The sequence below is a fragment of the Bactrocera latifrons genome, unplaced genomic scaffold (genome assembly GCF_001853355.1).
Source record: "Bactrocera latifrons isolate USDA-ARS-PBARC rearing strain unplaced genomic scaffold, ASM185335v1 scaffold_28, whole genome shotgun sequence".
In the NCBI taxonomy this organism is placed as follows: Eukaryota; Metazoa; Arthropoda; class Insecta; order Diptera; family Tephritidae; genus Bactrocera; species Bactrocera latifrons.
The window spans coordinates 1,021,951-1,039,020 of record NW_017536407.1 but is presented as its reverse complement, the minus strand read 5'-3'; the positions used below and the strand labels follow the sequence as shown (position 1 = coordinate 1,039,020).

General features: G+C 38.2%; 1 protein-coding gene across 2 annotated transcripts in view; it reads left to right on the top strand.

Annotated features, from left to right (window-relative positions):
• Positions 1 to 16,525, top strand: part of LOC108970082 (P protein) — a 47,405-nt gene extending 30,880 nt beyond the window's left edge. For both annotated transcript variants that reach the window (XM_018935222.1, XM_018935223.1), the window contains exons 2-12: positions 5,397 to 5,503; positions 10,803 to 10,923; positions 11,010 to 11,073; positions 12,538 to 12,670; positions 12,742 to 13,400; positions 13,471 to 13,725; positions 13,786 to 14,115; positions 14,177 to 14,524; positions 14,598 to 14,745; positions 15,830 to 15,923; positions 16,002 to 16,525. In XM_018935222.1, coding sequence (XP_018790767.1) covers positions 5,397 to 5,503; positions 10,803 to 10,923; positions 11,010 to 11,073; positions 12,538 to 12,670; positions 12,742 to 13,400; positions 13,471 to 13,725; positions 13,786 to 14,115; positions 14,177 to 14,524; positions 14,598 to 14,745; positions 15,830 to 15,923; positions 16,002 to 16,086 — 2,344 coding nt within the window. In that variant the 3' untranslated portion in view covers positions 16,087 to 16,525. The remainder of the gene's footprint in view (positions 1 to 5,396; positions 5,504 to 10,802; positions 10,924 to 11,009; positions 11,074 to 12,537; positions 12,671 to 12,741; positions 13,401 to 13,470; positions 13,726 to 13,785; positions 14,116 to 14,176; positions 14,525 to 14,597; positions 14,746 to 15,829; positions 15,924 to 16,001) is intronic.
• Positions 16,526 to 17,070: the final 545 nt, after the last annotated feature.

Genomic DNA, 17,070 nt, shown 5'->3' with positions numbered 1-17,070 from the left:
ACAACTGCACGTGATCACCTGAAAGTGGCAACGACTCCCACTTGCTTGCCATTTCTACGCGGCAATTTTTCGTTAGCTTGTCTCATATCGCTTTTTGACTCTCTCTCTCTTTATTATCCATTAGTTGTGTTGTGTAATTGAAATTAAATCAATGCGCACATAAAAAAGAATGCTCTGCGCTGATTTGATTTGACCTGCCGCGCGGCGCTTCATGTGGCGTGCGCGGCGCATTTACGCCCACACATAACGCGCCGCGCATATGTATGTGTGAKTGTATAAAGCACATTTATCACAAAAAAAAAAWATTCGTTACGCTTGACTAATTSCCATTTATAAATGTTTGGCTCTGCGCTGATCCATATATTCGACGCAACGCGCTAGGCGTTCGGCGGCGCTGTGGCTGCTGTCAGCAGTTTCATCGCAGATTTKTTGCTGCGCACTCGCTCACTTAATAATCATTACGCTAATTAAGTCATCTTGTTATGCTTTAACCGCACTGCRCTTAGCTTAGTACGACTTGCTGACGACAAAGTATGCGAGCGATCTATATTTATTTCTATAYTTATTACCACTAATCCACTCTTCCACTGAAATGGTTGATGTGAAACTGTAGCCTTCCTTGAAGTGTCTTTCAGCGAAAGGAAATATATTCAGCTGAGAGTGCGAGCAATTCGGTGAAGCTGTGCTGCAATTAAGCTCTCCCCGTTGCCAATAATAAGCCAGAATTTCCGTGAATCTCACTAATGAAGTMTTTTACTTTGAAACAGTATCAAGTATTTTTTCAGGCACTTTGGGCTTCTACAGAGTATTCTATAAATTGCAACACTGCGCATTTATTCGGTATATGCAGTTTTACCGACAACATTCGCCAGCGCTAGCATGTTGCGTCTGATAAATTAGTTGAAAATCCGAAAAATCATCTTCTCAGTTGAGACCYATTTCTGGTGTAATGGCGTGCAAAGTTTTCTTCTTTTTTATTGGCGTTGACTCCACTCGGTTATAACCGAGTTTACAATAGCGCGTCAAGCGTTCTGCCTTGTCGCTGTTTGTCGCCAATTGGAGATTGGCAATTGAAGAAGCAATGTCCATCTGGTCTTTCCAACGAAGTGGAGGTCTTTTTCTGCTTCCGCCGGCRATGATGGAGTRTTATCATCGAACGACAMGACCTAGCCAGCGTAACCGCTGTCTTTTAGTTCACTGAACTAGGYCAATGTACAGCTCATCGTTCCATCGAACGAGGTATTCGCCGTTGTCAATGCACAGAGGTGCCTAAATGTTCTCGCAAAACTTGTTCTCGGAAACTCGTAGCTCCGACTCATCAGATATTGTCATCGTACATGCCTCTGCACCATATAGCAAGACGTTCCCGCGACAGTCGGGTCTACGTATCCGGCCAAGGACTGTCAACACGGCAGAATTCTGCCGCTAAAACAACGACAACAACGGGGATAACGAATTTCTTGTAGAATTTGGTCTTTGTTCGTCGAGATTCGTACATCGCACTTGCCTACTCAGTCCGAAGAACCACCTGTTGGCATTATTCTGCCTTGGATTTCGAGGTTGACATTGTTGTTAGTGTTAATGCTGGTTCCAAAATAGACAAAATTATCTATGACTTCGATGTTATAACCGTCAACAGTGACGAGTGAGCCAAGTAGCGAATGCRACGACTGTTTTTTGTTGGCAAGAGATGTTTCGTCTTGCCGTTAACTTTTAAACCCTTTTGCTTCGATTCCTTGTCCAACTTGGTTATGGCCAATGATATCRATGTCATCTGCGTATGCCGATCAATCATATAAAAGATATTACCTTCCCTGTTTAGTTCTGCAGCTCAAATTATTTTCACCAACAGTAGATTGCTGAGGTCKCACGATGGGAAGTATTCTTATCTGAATTCTAGTTTGGTATCGAACGGCTCGGAGAGGTCCTTTCCGATCCTGACGGAGCTTTTGGTAATGCTGAACGTCAGTTTACACAACCGTATTGGTTTTGCAAGGATACCAAATTTAGATAATAAATAAAGGCAACTCATTTTCGTGCTGTCAAAAGCGATTATACAGGTAATCTCCGAATATATCATTCAGCTCAGATCAATATACATATGCTATAGCTGCTATACAAACTGACCAACCTAAATCAATATAAACATATTTTTATACTCTTTTATTCTGTTCCTGTGAATTATACATGTGAATTGGTATTAAGCATCGTTTTTTTTTCTAGTTTCTTCTAATTTGTATTACTTCAATATACACAATCCACACATTTTTATTTTCCACTGTAGAATCATAGCTTCTTCCATAAAAGCGCATACAGTTACTATTGAAAAATACAGCACGCGCCAATTAGTTATCTGCAACAGTGCCTCTAACTATATACATATAGTATTTTTTGGAAATTTTGTTTCTGGATTTCATTGAAATTTTAATTAACGTTTTCATGCACACAGTAATAATTAGTTGGAAAGTAGCGGCTATTTTTAGCYTGCCTAGTATAATTGTTTGCGTCAAAATATTGATGCAGCCGGTGGATATTTTACATTTGCAAAATGCAATTGTATTTATGTGTCCATGTGTGTGTGTGTGGAGGYGGGTGTTTTCCGCGTATGCAAGGCTAATTAAGTTAAATTAAAACGTTTTGGGTAACTATTTGAGTGTATATACATATACTTTTGGTTCATTGATAAACACATATACATGCAATAATATCTTGTGTGTGTGTGTGTGCACCCTTGTACTCGGTTAAGTGGAAATTTTATAGTTGCATGCATGGTTGCAATTTCTGGAAATACTAAACGTTTATTATTACATTTTAATTGGAAGACAAAAATAGATAGCTAGACTAACAGCAACAAATTTAAGTGGAATATTTGAGAAAATATAGTATWATGAGCTAAGACAGTTTTGTAGCAGAAATACTAAAATAGCTGATGGAAAATAAAAATCGTTTGAATAGAGTCAGTAGAAGAATACAATAAGCAGGATTTGAGCTGGAAGTGCTAATGAAAACGAAAGGATACACTGGACGAGCTGTGGAAATGTTCTGTTAGCGAAAGTTGAAAAAATATACATAACTGATGGTCTATTCATTCGTCTGTTAAAATAAAGTTCTGCACCATCTAATATATAGTACACCCATTATAGTCATAACTTCAAACTGATTCTAATTTCGACTCAGCATCAATATCAATTACCAACAAATACTTTCTTGTACTAACTAAAGCAATCCTTCAAGAGATGTGGAAACACAAGCAATCTTGGGTTATGACTGAAAGTATGAGATCATTTGTAAAGTTTCTAATCGACTATTTAATGTATTTATATCTTTATTATCACTGGTATCACTGGTCAAGGACTGGTCTTTAGATACGATTTTGAGCTCTACTCAATTGGTGATCCATTTCGAGGYTMTCTTCCCTTTTYAAAGAAAAAATACAGAAACTTCAAATTCATTGGGAAATGTTTATTATTATTCGAAAAAAAAAAACATTATTTGGCAATGTGGCGCGGTCTTGTTACAATTTCATGCTTCATATAATCGGTTATCATGACGCGATAATGGTCGCCATTGATGGCAATGTTCTCACAGGCATCATTTTTGAAGAAAAATCAACCGATGATTCCACCGGCTAACAAACCACACCAAATCGTTATTTTTTCTAAATTGAATCTCTTCAGATTACTCTTCGTTTCAAATGGGGCAATTTTGCTTGTTTACATACCCATTTAGCCAGAAATGATCCTCATCRCTCAAAGTCAGATCTTCTTGAAACTTTTCAAGAGCCCGTAGAGCGAAGTGATGTCGCTTCAGAAAGTTGAGCGGCTTCAGTTCTTGTACAATCTGTAAGCATTCAATTGAAGATCTCGACGTAAAAACCGCCAAGTCGTAGTCCGAGTCCCTGCGAACCCTCAGCGACGGCTGCTCTATTTTCTTCACTGCGTGCTGGTCGTATATTATCCAATAATGAGTGCCGGGTCTCCGAATGGGTGATGGTGTTGCGATTAGTACACTCAGTAGGCCGATTATGTTGACCATAAGTTGTGAGAAAAACGCGAAATATATTCTTTACAGAACGTGAATTTTCTTAATATATTTGAACGATTTCTAAACTTTGATCAGGCGCAAGTCTTTACGTGATAAAAGGCCAAATAATACTGTTCAAAAATAACATGACAGGTTGACACGACTACCCTGAGTTCTGTCAAAAAAGAAAGGCTATTAAAAAAGTGCTTTCTTTTGCAGCACCCCTTTTTCGGTGGACTGGTCTTTAGATATGCTTTTGGGCTCTACTCTTCCAGTATAATGAGGTTATAACGGGTGATTTAAGTACAGGTCATTTTTTTAATAACCGGTTCTGACAGATCACACGTGATAAGACACGAGAAGAGTTATCCTTCTAATGGACTATGTAACGACACTCTATCTGGCATCGCTATGAACTAAAATATGTATGGCTCATTTGCCTCCCAGACTAACCTAACCATATCACTTTAGAAAACACCAGTTTAAGAATAGKTCTATCTGTAATTTTTTCGTCACTGGTCGAAATATATTCCCTCAAAATTTACCTCACAGCTATTGTGAGTCCTAACCATAWTAAATAATGATTAATTACCGTAATCTTATAATATCAGATTGTATCAATTACAAATACTTTTATGTCAAAGATGCTCATGCCTGCAATTCAATCAATATGTTTAACGCTAAAAATAGTTCAATAAATAATTAATTAATTAATTAGCACATATTAAGCGCTAAATGAGTAATCACGCGCTAATAAGTAATATTACATATATATACATATTTACTCAGACTTTGTTGACTGTGGCTACATTATTAGCACGCGAAGCCTGTCATTTGTCTCATTTTTTATAATTCATTCAGGGCTTGTGTGGTCGTATAAGTGTGTGTGTGTGTGTGTGTGTACTGTAAATAAATGATGGTGATTTATTTCTTAAATAAATGTATATATATATATGTGATATATATACATAAACTCGAACATATTGGCTTTTGATGCGAGCAACGCGCCGCAACAGTCACCAGTCGGGTGATGATGTCTGCGGCAGATGTCATTTAGCCCGTAAACAAAGCTACAACAACACGCATTGACACAGTAGGGAATAAAGTTAAAACGGACGAAAAACTTTCACTGCAGCTTAATGTTGTCCAATTGTTATGTTTTTTTTCTTTAACTATACGGCTTTTGAAATGATGGGCTTTTGKCCTAAGAGAATAAGCGCAAATGTTTGCCGCTTTAATTTCGAAATTGAAAATAAATCCCAAATAATGGATAGAGAGAAACAGTACTCTCAAAATACTTTAAGTTCATCTTTACACAGTAAATAGAATAAGCCATAAATAACGCTTTCTTTTCGCTCGCTTTYTCTTTGCAGCGAGGTTACAGAAGGTGCCTTACAAGTATGGCGTGCTCTGCCCGAACGCATACGCCAGGATCCGAGCTTAGCATCATTCCGCATGGAACATGAGCGTCTACATGGCGGTGAGTAAATAAATCAAAGTGTTTGAAGCGGAAGAGAAGTATGTACATATGTGCCTGTGGCGACATTCTAATGGTGTCTTACTTTTGTGTCAATATTTTTGTTTGCGAAAAATTTATGATGTCTGTCTAAACATATTAAGAATTTGGCRAGTAGAATATAGTGAGCTAGTTTATAGAAATTAGGTTGGTAAGCTGTGATTGTTATCGCTGCTCAGAAATCACATTTAGGCTGTTTCATTCATGCAGCCAAGAAGACTTTTTCTCATCACCTTGCCAAGCACTCCGACAATACGGATTATTAAAGAATTTTGAATTTTACTGTATATGAATCAATATCATAGGTTCCAACGACAATGCTTGTTGCTTAAAATTATGGTTTTTGTTGTTGTTGTTGTAGCGGTTATTTAGGCTCATTTTGGGTGGTAAGATTAGGTCAGGTTAGGTTATCGAAGTTAACTAACGATAGTCTCAGAAAACATGCTGTTTCGACGGGGTCGGACCATAGGAAGACGGGTGTAAGATAAGTCAATCGCTGAGCATGCAAAGTGGTGGTTAGAATCATCGTCCTCAGACTCATTTCATGCTGAACGTATGTATGGTATATAGAGCTCGATTCTGTGTAAATGGAGTTTAAACTCGAGTACGCCTTTCACTGAGAGGAAGTCGGTGAAGGTGTTGAACGCTTCACTGTGAATAGCGGTCAATACGTGCCTAAAGTTGGTTACGTACGCAGACTGATCGGCGTACTGTTCGATGTCGTCGACAGAATTCTGCCGTTACAACAACAACAACAACATGTCGTCGACGTAATCACGGATATACCTTTTGATGTTCCTGGGAGACGGCTCCGCTTCAAGCAGACCACTGCAGGGATGGTTTCTRCGAAAGCAGGCGTTAATGTCGCTAAGTACMAAGGAATGGAATCTATTGATTGGAAGGGATCTTTATTATTTAGCGCCAGAAGCTCTCYAAAGCTCTTAAAACTCATACAGAAAAAAAGAAGTATCTTGCGATAGCGTAAATGCAWGCGATTACGTAGGATTTACCTAGTTACCGAGTTTAGGCAGCCTCAGATTTTCAATAGTGAACGCCAGATGACTAGGAAACAGCGTGCAACTCTTTCATGCTACTATCTATGACCTCGTTGGGATTACCATTGGTATGTCCCTTAATATTATAGTCTTTTTAGAATCAACAGCATGTGGAAAGAAATGCCATGATTCTGTAAGGTTCACTAAGGGTAGTGATAATCCAGAATCTTGGAACTTTTGTTTTATTAAAATGAACTACTACAATTCAGAGCAAGTGTACTTAGATGAGTGTAGAACTATTTCTTGTTATAAATATTTCAAATTTTAATCTTAAAATTATTATTTTTCTTTCCTCTTGTCAAAATACATATGTCTTTCATCAGCCGGAAACGTGGCATTTTCAGCTCAGCTGCTTTCTTCGCCCTTAAGTCATAAATACGGTTAAGTACCGTTTTTTATTGCTTCGTCGCGTAATTGCAAGAATTCTTCTAATATGAATATTTTATTAGTCTGACGAAGATGTAAGTGTTAGACACGCAAACGCACATATCTATATATTACACATATACATAAATGCCGGTGTATGTRTGTGTGTCGTTCAAGAGTTTACTGATTATACATAAATACCGCCTTTGCAGGCGTTTTATGGGTCACACGAAAGTCAATGTCAATTTGCGAATTAACATGCGGATGAACATAATGGACACATATATATATATATGTACTATATATCCGTATAATATATTTATTTTTGGTATGGAGCTAAATTCTGYTGAGACAGTTGCACTAGCATACATATTTATAGATTTTTGTTGCTATTTTTATTTTTCACAGAATGCCGTTCTCTTATAACAGGCGACCTCAACACTTCGAGTATGTACTGTGTACTTCCTTTAGCTGCGCATTGTTGTTGTCACATAAAAATAGCCTTAAATGCTTGTCTCCTTATGACTTAGTAATTTGCATTCATTACTTAATATCCAGCAGTTTTATTGGCTTAAAGTAAAATTATTATCTACAGTCTCTACGCGTTTCGCACAAATATACAAGTTCATGTWTGTGTGTGCGTATGCTTGTGTTGGAGTAATTTGTGCAAAATTCGCTTCATCTTAATTTTTTATTACCAGAATAGCGGCAAGTGAATTTAATTATGTTATGCAATTAAATTGAGTTAAGTTTGAAATGTGAAGCTAAATACATTACACCTATTGAGATAATAGATGTGAAATTAGATATTCAATTTGGTATGAATTGGGTAAATGTTAAAAATATAACCGAACGAATATTTGTAAAAATTGAGTTATTAAATTAAATGCAAGTTCGATACTATTTAAAAAAGTCAGAACATATGCGGTATATGCTATTGGGTAGTGCTACCTGACACCAGCTCCATGTGATGTGTGATGTATAGTATATCGAAACAATTTAGATAACATGTGCGGAAAAAATTTGGTACTTTACTACCTACAATTTTATATAACTAATATAATTCTTCGATCTTAGAAAAGTTTGGTGGCTCACCCTCAAGATGGGAATCGTACTTGGACTTTATGTAGCGGAACAATCAGAAAGGTGTTGAGTTGTTTACATCTCGTCTTCTTCTATACAGCTTTTACAGTATCCTGTAAGATTATTAGTCTTACCGGGTGAACGGCGATAAGATAATCAGCTTTTAGAAACCCCACAACTAGATTTGATGTTAGCCTTACTGAGGACAAAGGGCTAAATCGATCTCTTGGCATTGACCTTTGGCCTAAAGGATGTACAGCATGTTAGTCCAGATCTTACCAAGATCCCACGGAGCCCAGATATCCAGTAGCAGAACGCACGAAGAGAACGGTGTACTGCCCCGTTCCCATTCTACTGATAGCGGAACTAAAGTGTCTTTCTTTGTAAGTTTATCCACTTAGCGTTTGCTTCCGATTCCGCTGTGGCCCGGCAGCCATACTACTTCAATCAAGAAGTGACTCGATGCCATTGATAACGATGTCAAGCATTTCCTAATCAGCTTTGAATTCATGGTTAGTAAGCTCAAGCCTAGTATTTCTGACTTGTTATCAGAGTGGATAGTCACTTTGCTGAAGGTGATTGAAATTAGCATTGATGACCCCTCGCCAACCTACTTCTCAAGCTTTGACCAAACCGCATTCTATAAAAAAGCTCACTTGTTTTCATCTCCAGTAGGTGAGTAGAGCAAATACCGCTGGAGTTTTACTTATAGACTTCATAGTCCAAAGATCCGGTATGAAAGAGAAGATTTCCGAATTTCAAACATATTATAATTTAGAAACCCTGATACTCTGAGTCTGATAGCTACTTTCGCGGTCTTACATCTTCAGACTATATCTACCCGTATGTGCACTACAAGTATTTGCAGATTCGCATTAAGTATTATGCTTGCTRTGGCCCACGCGATCGAGGCGTCTTGTAATTGTGGTCCACTATACAAAGTCCATTTAGAACATCATACGTTTGGCTAAGATTTCGCAAAGCTAAGAGATTAGTTTCGGTTAGAGTCCCCGCCTTTTACCAATAGCGCCTCTGCAACACTGCAAGACAATCAATGTCTGCCTACTCTCTCCTTCCAGCTTCCAAGAAGATTTGCTAGGTATGATAAGCCCTAAATTCATCGAAACTGGAATCTGTTGGGAATGTTTCCTCTCCGTGACAGTGATATCTCTAGAATCTTGTATCTTTTAGTAAATAAAACTATCCTAGTTTTACTTGGGTTAATGGCGAGGATATTTCAAGGTCGACCTAAACCCTCTGCCGTGCTGTGGAGTCGGCACCCGACCGCAATGCGACTCCAAACTGAACTGAATTTTCAGCTCTATGTGCCTTTAGGTTTAAACCACATCCACCACAAATCCTCCAAAAGATTCCAACCAGAACCAGGTACTAGATTTAAATTTCGGGTAAGACCTTATAGCTTTTGCTTTGAGCACCCACTAAACTCTATGACTGGTAGGATACCTCTGAGTGAACTTTCCTTTGAAAATGAATGCTACATCGTCTGCTWGAGCCATACGATTACAACATGAGCCTCAAGTTTGTTCAGCTGTGTATTGACTACTCACATCCATAGAAGAGGAGAGAGAACTCCAACTTGCATCCCACAAGTTGGGATGTGATCCTAATCACATTTCGCTGTCAATTTCTCGTAGTTCGCTAAATGAACTTCGTTTATACTCGTGCATAAAATATTAAGARTGAGCTTTAAGAACAAACAAACATTGTTCTTGTTCGCTCTGTAAAAACCTAATATGGTTCAAATAAATGCCCCAATTAGAGTCCACGTCTTCTTGCCGCTATCACAATCGCGTATTAATCATTATTTATTGACAAGAATTTCTGCGCATTAAATTACAATTACTTAGCAATCACATAACCTCAGTTTAGGCATCAGCTTGACAGCTATACCAACCACCGCACAATTGTTTACAGCGCTTCTGAGAATCTTATTAATATTATTCAAACAAATTGCATCTATAAATTGCCAAATCTTATATAACATACCTTAATAGAGACATAAGCGTGCTGGCTACGCAAATGCAGAATCACGTTTGAAAACTAAATCAAATGCCGCCCACAAATCCAGAAATGGACCAAAAAGAAAAAAAAACCAAAAATGAAATCGCAACAAAGTGCGACGTGATTTGGCGAACAAATCGTCAAAATGGACATTTGTCAAATGGCAGCTGTTAATATTGTAGAACAACAAGTAATCGAACACTTAGGTTTGCCATCTTCCGCAACTACTTCTGTATATGATATATGTACGTATACATGAAGGAGACAACCGCCGGAACACATGTCCATTTCCGGCAATTTTCTTAGACCCACCTAACGACATGTAACGTAAATAATATCCTGTTTGTTACATAAACTGCGGATGAATGTGTATTTAGTAGTGGCTGTATCATATATAACGGCACAATAACTGTACAAACTTCTTTTGTGACAAAAAGGACATTACTTTGCGGTTTTGCGGTTTTATATTTCAACAAGTTCAAGTTTTTTTCGCGCTTCTTACTCACACAACTCATAATACWATAATACCAAATTGTTTTTGTCTCCTTACTTATGTAAACAAATGAAATTAATTAAATTGAGTGTTATGTTTGTTTTTGATTTACCAAGAATTGCGACGCCTCAAATTTCAATTTTCTGTACACATACATACATACGAGTATACTATTATACTATATTTCCTCTTCAATGCTCTCTCTCTCTCTCTTCTCACACTTTTTCTCCGCTGCCGCAAACAGACTTGGATCCGCTGCCCTCACCGGATGCGCCCGAACACTATGTGAAGGCGCCAAATGCATTTACCAAAGTCGGCATTAATGTGACCAATGAGTTGGGGCAGGTGCGCATCCTGGAAGTTAGGTAAGTGTGGCTTGATGATTGCGCGTAAATTCAATCGATTCAATTATCTAGCACTCGTAATACATTTTATTCTTCGTGTTACTTAGGGATATGGAGAACAATAACGAAGATCATCATGACGACCACGATGAGCCACATTCGCGTAGGAAGGTATGTATGGAGGTTTATAAATATTGACTTAACATTAAGTTTGTGCAAGGGTGGTTAAATAAATATGATAAAGGATGAACCATTTGCAGGTTCCCTACTTTTTTTAAAGAAAAAAGACASAAAGTTCAAATTTAATGTATAATGTTTACAATCATTCGAAAGAACATTCTTTGGCATTTATTTKTTTTTGAAGATAATCCCTTTCAAATGTTGGCCAATTTTCGATGACTYGTTCGGCCATTTTGACTAGTAACTGGCGAATGACATGCGTGATGTATTTCTGCAAGTTCCGAATCGAAGAGGGATTGTCTGCATAGACTTTAGACTTTACATATTCCCACAGGAAAAAGTTTAATGGTGTGATATCACACGATCTTGGTAGTCAATTGACTGGCCTAAAATGTGAAATTATCTGCTCTCAATGAATCCATCTTGGATCATCAGTTATAACCTGTCTGTCTGTCTTGTCTTTGTTGAAGACAACTCATTGTTTATTTAGGCTCAATATCAGCAAAGACGTTCAAGGTCTCCCAAATCGAATTCAAGCAACAATTTTCCGTTGAGAGGCAAAAAGCCTCTGTAGACTATTTGTCGTACTATTTTATAACATTAAGCTTATACCGGTGGCAATTAAGGGACAGATTTTATTGTTTCTCACCTTCACCTCCCATCCGTAGAATTTGCTCAGCCGCTGATGTTATAGAATTTGAATGGGTTTCCTTCTAATAAAAGGACATTTGAAGTTCAAGCGACAGTCATTGAGTTTGATCAACTGTCAGTAGCAAAAGCTACAAAGCCTTACTGGAGACTTAGATCTGATACCACTTGGAGTTCGCTTCAATCCACTCATTGGGTTCGGCCCTTTGGGAAAATTTGTGGTGGCTGTGATTAAACCTAAAAGCTAGTAGAATTGAAAACTCAGCTCAGTGTGGAGCCGCATTGTGGCCGGGTACCGGACCCATAGTACGGCCAAGGTTTTAGGTCGGCCTCGAACCCGAGCAAGGTGCAAATGGTACCCAATTAGAAACGAATAATGCTTGGAAAAAGCTTGTATTATTTGATACGCTGATCAACGCAGGCCCTGAGCTGCTTYGGTTATGAACTTGAGGTGAAGATTTGTAATTCTTCCAGCCGCGATGAAACGAGTGCTACCATCTGCGGATGCGGAATTGACGTCTGTCAACCAATACGACTTAAGGAATAGTAGTGTGGTGAAGCTATTCTCAGTAAATTCTGTGAAGCCGTTTCCGTTAGCTTTGTTTAAGTTAATGAGGGTGCAGTTGCCCACAGCCATAAAAGCAGGGTGTTGCTCGGTCGAGATAATTAAGAGCAGATGGTCTGATGTGAGGGTTAGAATAGATCGTCAGGTTATTTTCGGGCGATATGTTAAATKCGAAACTTGATTATTGCGAAATCCAGCGTGTGATCTCAATTCCTAATCCTTTRTAATCTCCCTTTTCGTAGAAAATCTTGAAATGGTTCAAAATTTCRATATTACTGGTTGTTTGGGCCGTCTTTACTGCATTCCTGATGTCGAATAACGAACATGTTGAAGAGCTTAGACTGATCAGTGTTCCTAAGAGTGGCGAAGAGAAACGTAAGTTAACTTCAATATAAATATATAACCTTAATACGAACATAAATTCTACTTGTTACACAATCCTTTAGTATTCCCCGTGTCGACTGCCACATTGTCACGTCTTGGTCTGAAACTAAAAGGTCCCTTCCGTCAGCAAGAGGCCGACACATACGGCAAAAATAAGAGCACCTTTGCCGCACCACCCACGCTCCACGTACAACTGCAACGCAAATACTATAATGCCAGCGGTGATGAATACTACGTTGAAGATGCTTCTAAAGTGTGGAAACTAGCATTGGTTTACCCAGAACAGCTGGACACGACAAAGGAATCGTGGAAGGCGAACAATTATGACATTTCACCCSCGGATGAAGAATTACTACTCCAAGCCAATTACACCACTTTGAATTTACGCTTTATTGCCAACATCGAAACCGAATTTCCACTGCAGTTGTCAATCGACGAGTCGCCCATCTACAAGAAGGAGGGTGTCATCTATGCGGCGATAGTATTGTGTGGCTTGTATATAATGATCATTTGGGAAATTGTCAATCGTACCTTTGCGGCAATGATTGCATCAACATTGTCGGTTGGTATATTGGCGGCGCTGAACTCACGTCCCTCGATGGCGACAATAATGGGTTGGATTGATGTAGAGACATTATTGCTGCTCTTCGGCATGATGATACTGGTGGCCATACTCTCCGAGACTGGTATTTTCGACTATTTGGCTGTGTATGCTTATAAGGTATGTAGATGTTCTAATTGGGGCGGTAAGACATCATTCAGTCTAAAAATATACTCCGTATGATTTACAGATAACAAATGGACACATTTGGCCACTCATCAACTGTCTATGCCTATTCACGGCGGTACTGTCCTCCTTTTTGGATAACGTGACGACCGTGCTATTGATGACACCCGTCACTATACGCCTCTGTGAGGTTATGTCGCTGAATCCTGTGCCTATATTGATGTGCATGGTGATCTATTCGAATATCGGTGGCGCGCTGACACCCGTCGGCGATCCACCAAATGTGATAATTGCTTCGAATAATTTCATTTCGCGAAATGTAAGTCCACATTTTTGTTGTTGTTTTATGAAATAATTTTATTCTTTTTCTGTGTAACAGGGTGTCAATTTCGCCATATTCACGCTGCACATGTTGCCCGGCGTGATACTGGTGATGATACAGACCTACATACAGTTACGTCTTAAGTTCCGCAATACAAACGATCTGCAATTTAAAGACTCACCCGAGGTGGAGGAATTGCGTCACGAGATTCATGTGTGGAAGCGTGCTGCGCAAAGTCTTTCCGCGTATTCGAAAGATGAGGAGATCGTACGTCAAACGTTGATGAAAAAGGTGAATCGCTTGAAGCGTAGCCTGAAGAAACGCGTCTCCGAGGCGGTGGAACCGGCGCCCAATTATAAACAAACGCTGACGCAGCTACAAGCGAAGGTGTTTAAACCGATTTTTATGTGCCATTTATATGACTATCTATGACTTCTTCTCCTCACAGTATCCCATCCGCAACAAGTCATTGCTGATCAAGTGCTCATTCGCCTTGATCTTTGTCATCAGCTTGTTTTTCCTACACTCAGTRCCGGAATTGCAACGCCTCTCTTTGGGTTGGACTGCCTTGCTGGGCGCCATATTCTTGCTCATACTGGCTGACATTGAAGACATGGAGGCGATATTGGCGCGTGTTGAATGGTCCACATTGCTTTTCTTCGCCGCTCTGTTCATTCTTATGGAAGCGCTGTCCGAACTGGGTCTGATCGAATGGATTGGCCAGATGACGGAGAGCATTATTTTAGGCGTGAGTGAAGGTTCGCGCCTAATGGTCGCAGTTTTAATCATACTTTGGGTACGTGTATGCTTTTACAGCAAAAAATGTTGTTTTTAATTTTTATATATATATTTTTTTTTTGTAATTTTAGGTTTCGGCCATAACCTCTGCTTTTGTCGACAATATACCACTTACAACGATGATGGTGAAAATCACAATTTCCCTAGCGGAAAACTCCGCTTTGAATTTACCGCTGCAACCACTCGTGTGGGCATTGGCTTTGGGCGCTTGTTTAGGCGGTAAGTGGAACTTTTCTTATCTAGTTACACAGCTTTACGTTTATTTCAAGTTCCAATATCATTATTTTATTTTTGTGTTCATCGTCACATTTTCTTATCCTGAACAGTGTTTCTAAGACCCGATAGAAAACGTCAGAGACTCTCTAAAGCATGACTCCTCACCTTGCCCATGTCCTTCTGTCTATATATAAGCGAACAAGTCCCTCAGTTTTTGATATATYTATTTTATATTCTGTACGCGTTCTTTTTTCACTAAGAAGTTGCTTATTAGCATGGTATTGCCGATATCCGACTACTATGGAGTGCAGCTGTCATACAAACTGACCTATCCAACTCAAGTTCTTCTATAGAAAACTTTTTCAGTTGACAAGATATCTTCTCGAAATTTGTCATGAATTATAGTTCGAAGTAATAGTTCAGTATACGAWAAAATTSTTCGGATCGAATTACTATATCTTGTAGCTGCCAYACAAACAGACCGGTTCAACTCAAGTCATTGTATGGWAAACATTTTTACTTGAAAAGATATCTTCACAAAATTTGGCCAGAATTTTTATTTACATAAGCTATAGTTACAGTCTCCTTACAAATCATTCAGATCGGACYAATATAGCATATAGCTGTCATACAAACTGGCCGATMCAACTCAAGTCCTTRTATAGGAAACTCTTTCATTTGACGAAATATCTTCTCGAAATTTGTCAAGAATTATTGTCAGGGCCAATGGTTTAATATACGAAAAAATTGTTCGGATGGTATTACTATATCTTGTAGCTGCCATACAAACTAAACGCTGATGTTGAGTTCTCTTGAGTCCACAAGCTAGTTCATCTCATTCTCCTTATTATAAAAGTGATCATTGTTATCATATACATAACCTTAATCTATCCGCCTTTTAATTGTATAACATTTTCCATTCAATTCTTTACACTCTCTTTCCATTCGTCTCATTTGTTTTTCATTTATCCTTGTCATACCATTTCATTTCACTGCCTGTAACTGTTGCCATCTCATTTCACCCCTAAACCCACCGTTTTATTGTAAAATCTGTAAATGTGTTTTTCCYCACGTTTACCCCGCACAGGCAATGGCACACTGATTGGCGCTTCGGCGAATGTTGTTTGTGCAGGCGTAGCCGAACAGCATGGCTATAAATTCACTTTTCTCGAATTTTTCAAGTAAGTTGGCAATTCTGCCGCACACTCTCACTCTCCTTTTTAAGCATTAATGCAAATAACAACACTTATTTYCTACAGGGTCGGTTTTCCGGTTATGATCGGCAGCATTATCGTATCCACCGCATATCTACTCTTCACACACGTACTCTTCGCCTGGCACTGAGCCAAGGGCTTGCAGGATTAACAGTCAAAATTATATATAAAAAAGTATATAATATATAAGTACCTCGTAGTATTGGAAAGACATTGCAAGTAATTTAGTTAAACGAGAGCATACGAGTGCATACGAGCTTAGTTAATCGAGAAGTGAAGGTTAAATTTAGTTTTTTTTCGACTACGACTAGCTCCGTTATTTGTAGATATGTATGTATAACAGCACTTGGTTGCTAAAAGCCAATCATTTTTTGTTCGTAAAAGAGTTGCAGACATTCGGATTAGGCAAATTGAGTTCATTATTGAACGTATTCTAAAATTAAATGAGTGTGATGAAGCAAGTTGGAGCGATTCTGCGAAGAATCGGTGAAACTTTCATTGAAAAATGAAAAAAAAAAAATGAATTTAGGGAAAATTATTTAGCGACAAATTCTACTAGTAAAACCTTTCCAACGTTTTATTTAACGTTTTTTGTTTCCGTTATGGTGTAAATTATAGTGAGAATATTATAAATATTTAACGGTAAAAATTTATATCATTCTAAATAATAAACGAAATTTAAATCTAAGTGTAAAAAATCAAATAAAAACATTGCAGTAAATTTATAAAAATCAAAATTAACATGAAAATATAAAAAAAAACGAAAACTAAAACAAAAATAACAAGAAAAAGATATTTTTACACCTCTTGTTACTTTAGTCGATAGTCTGTGCTGAGTCTGTATSCAGTGTTTTGTAGCAAAGTGGAGGCGTATATGTGATGCAGAGTATATTTTTGGGCACCGTTAGATATTGGCGTACAGTGGTTTGCAAAAGTTTAGAATTTTGAGCGAAAARATTAATTTCGTTAGTAAAAGTGAAAAATAAAAGTTAAGAATCAGCTACAAAAWGACAAATTAGCAAAGTGGCCCCTTTTAAGCGCTGTAAATTTGTAATAATATTTGCATAAGTATACTTTCAACCTTATTGTATTAAAAAAACAAAAACCTTTCCAT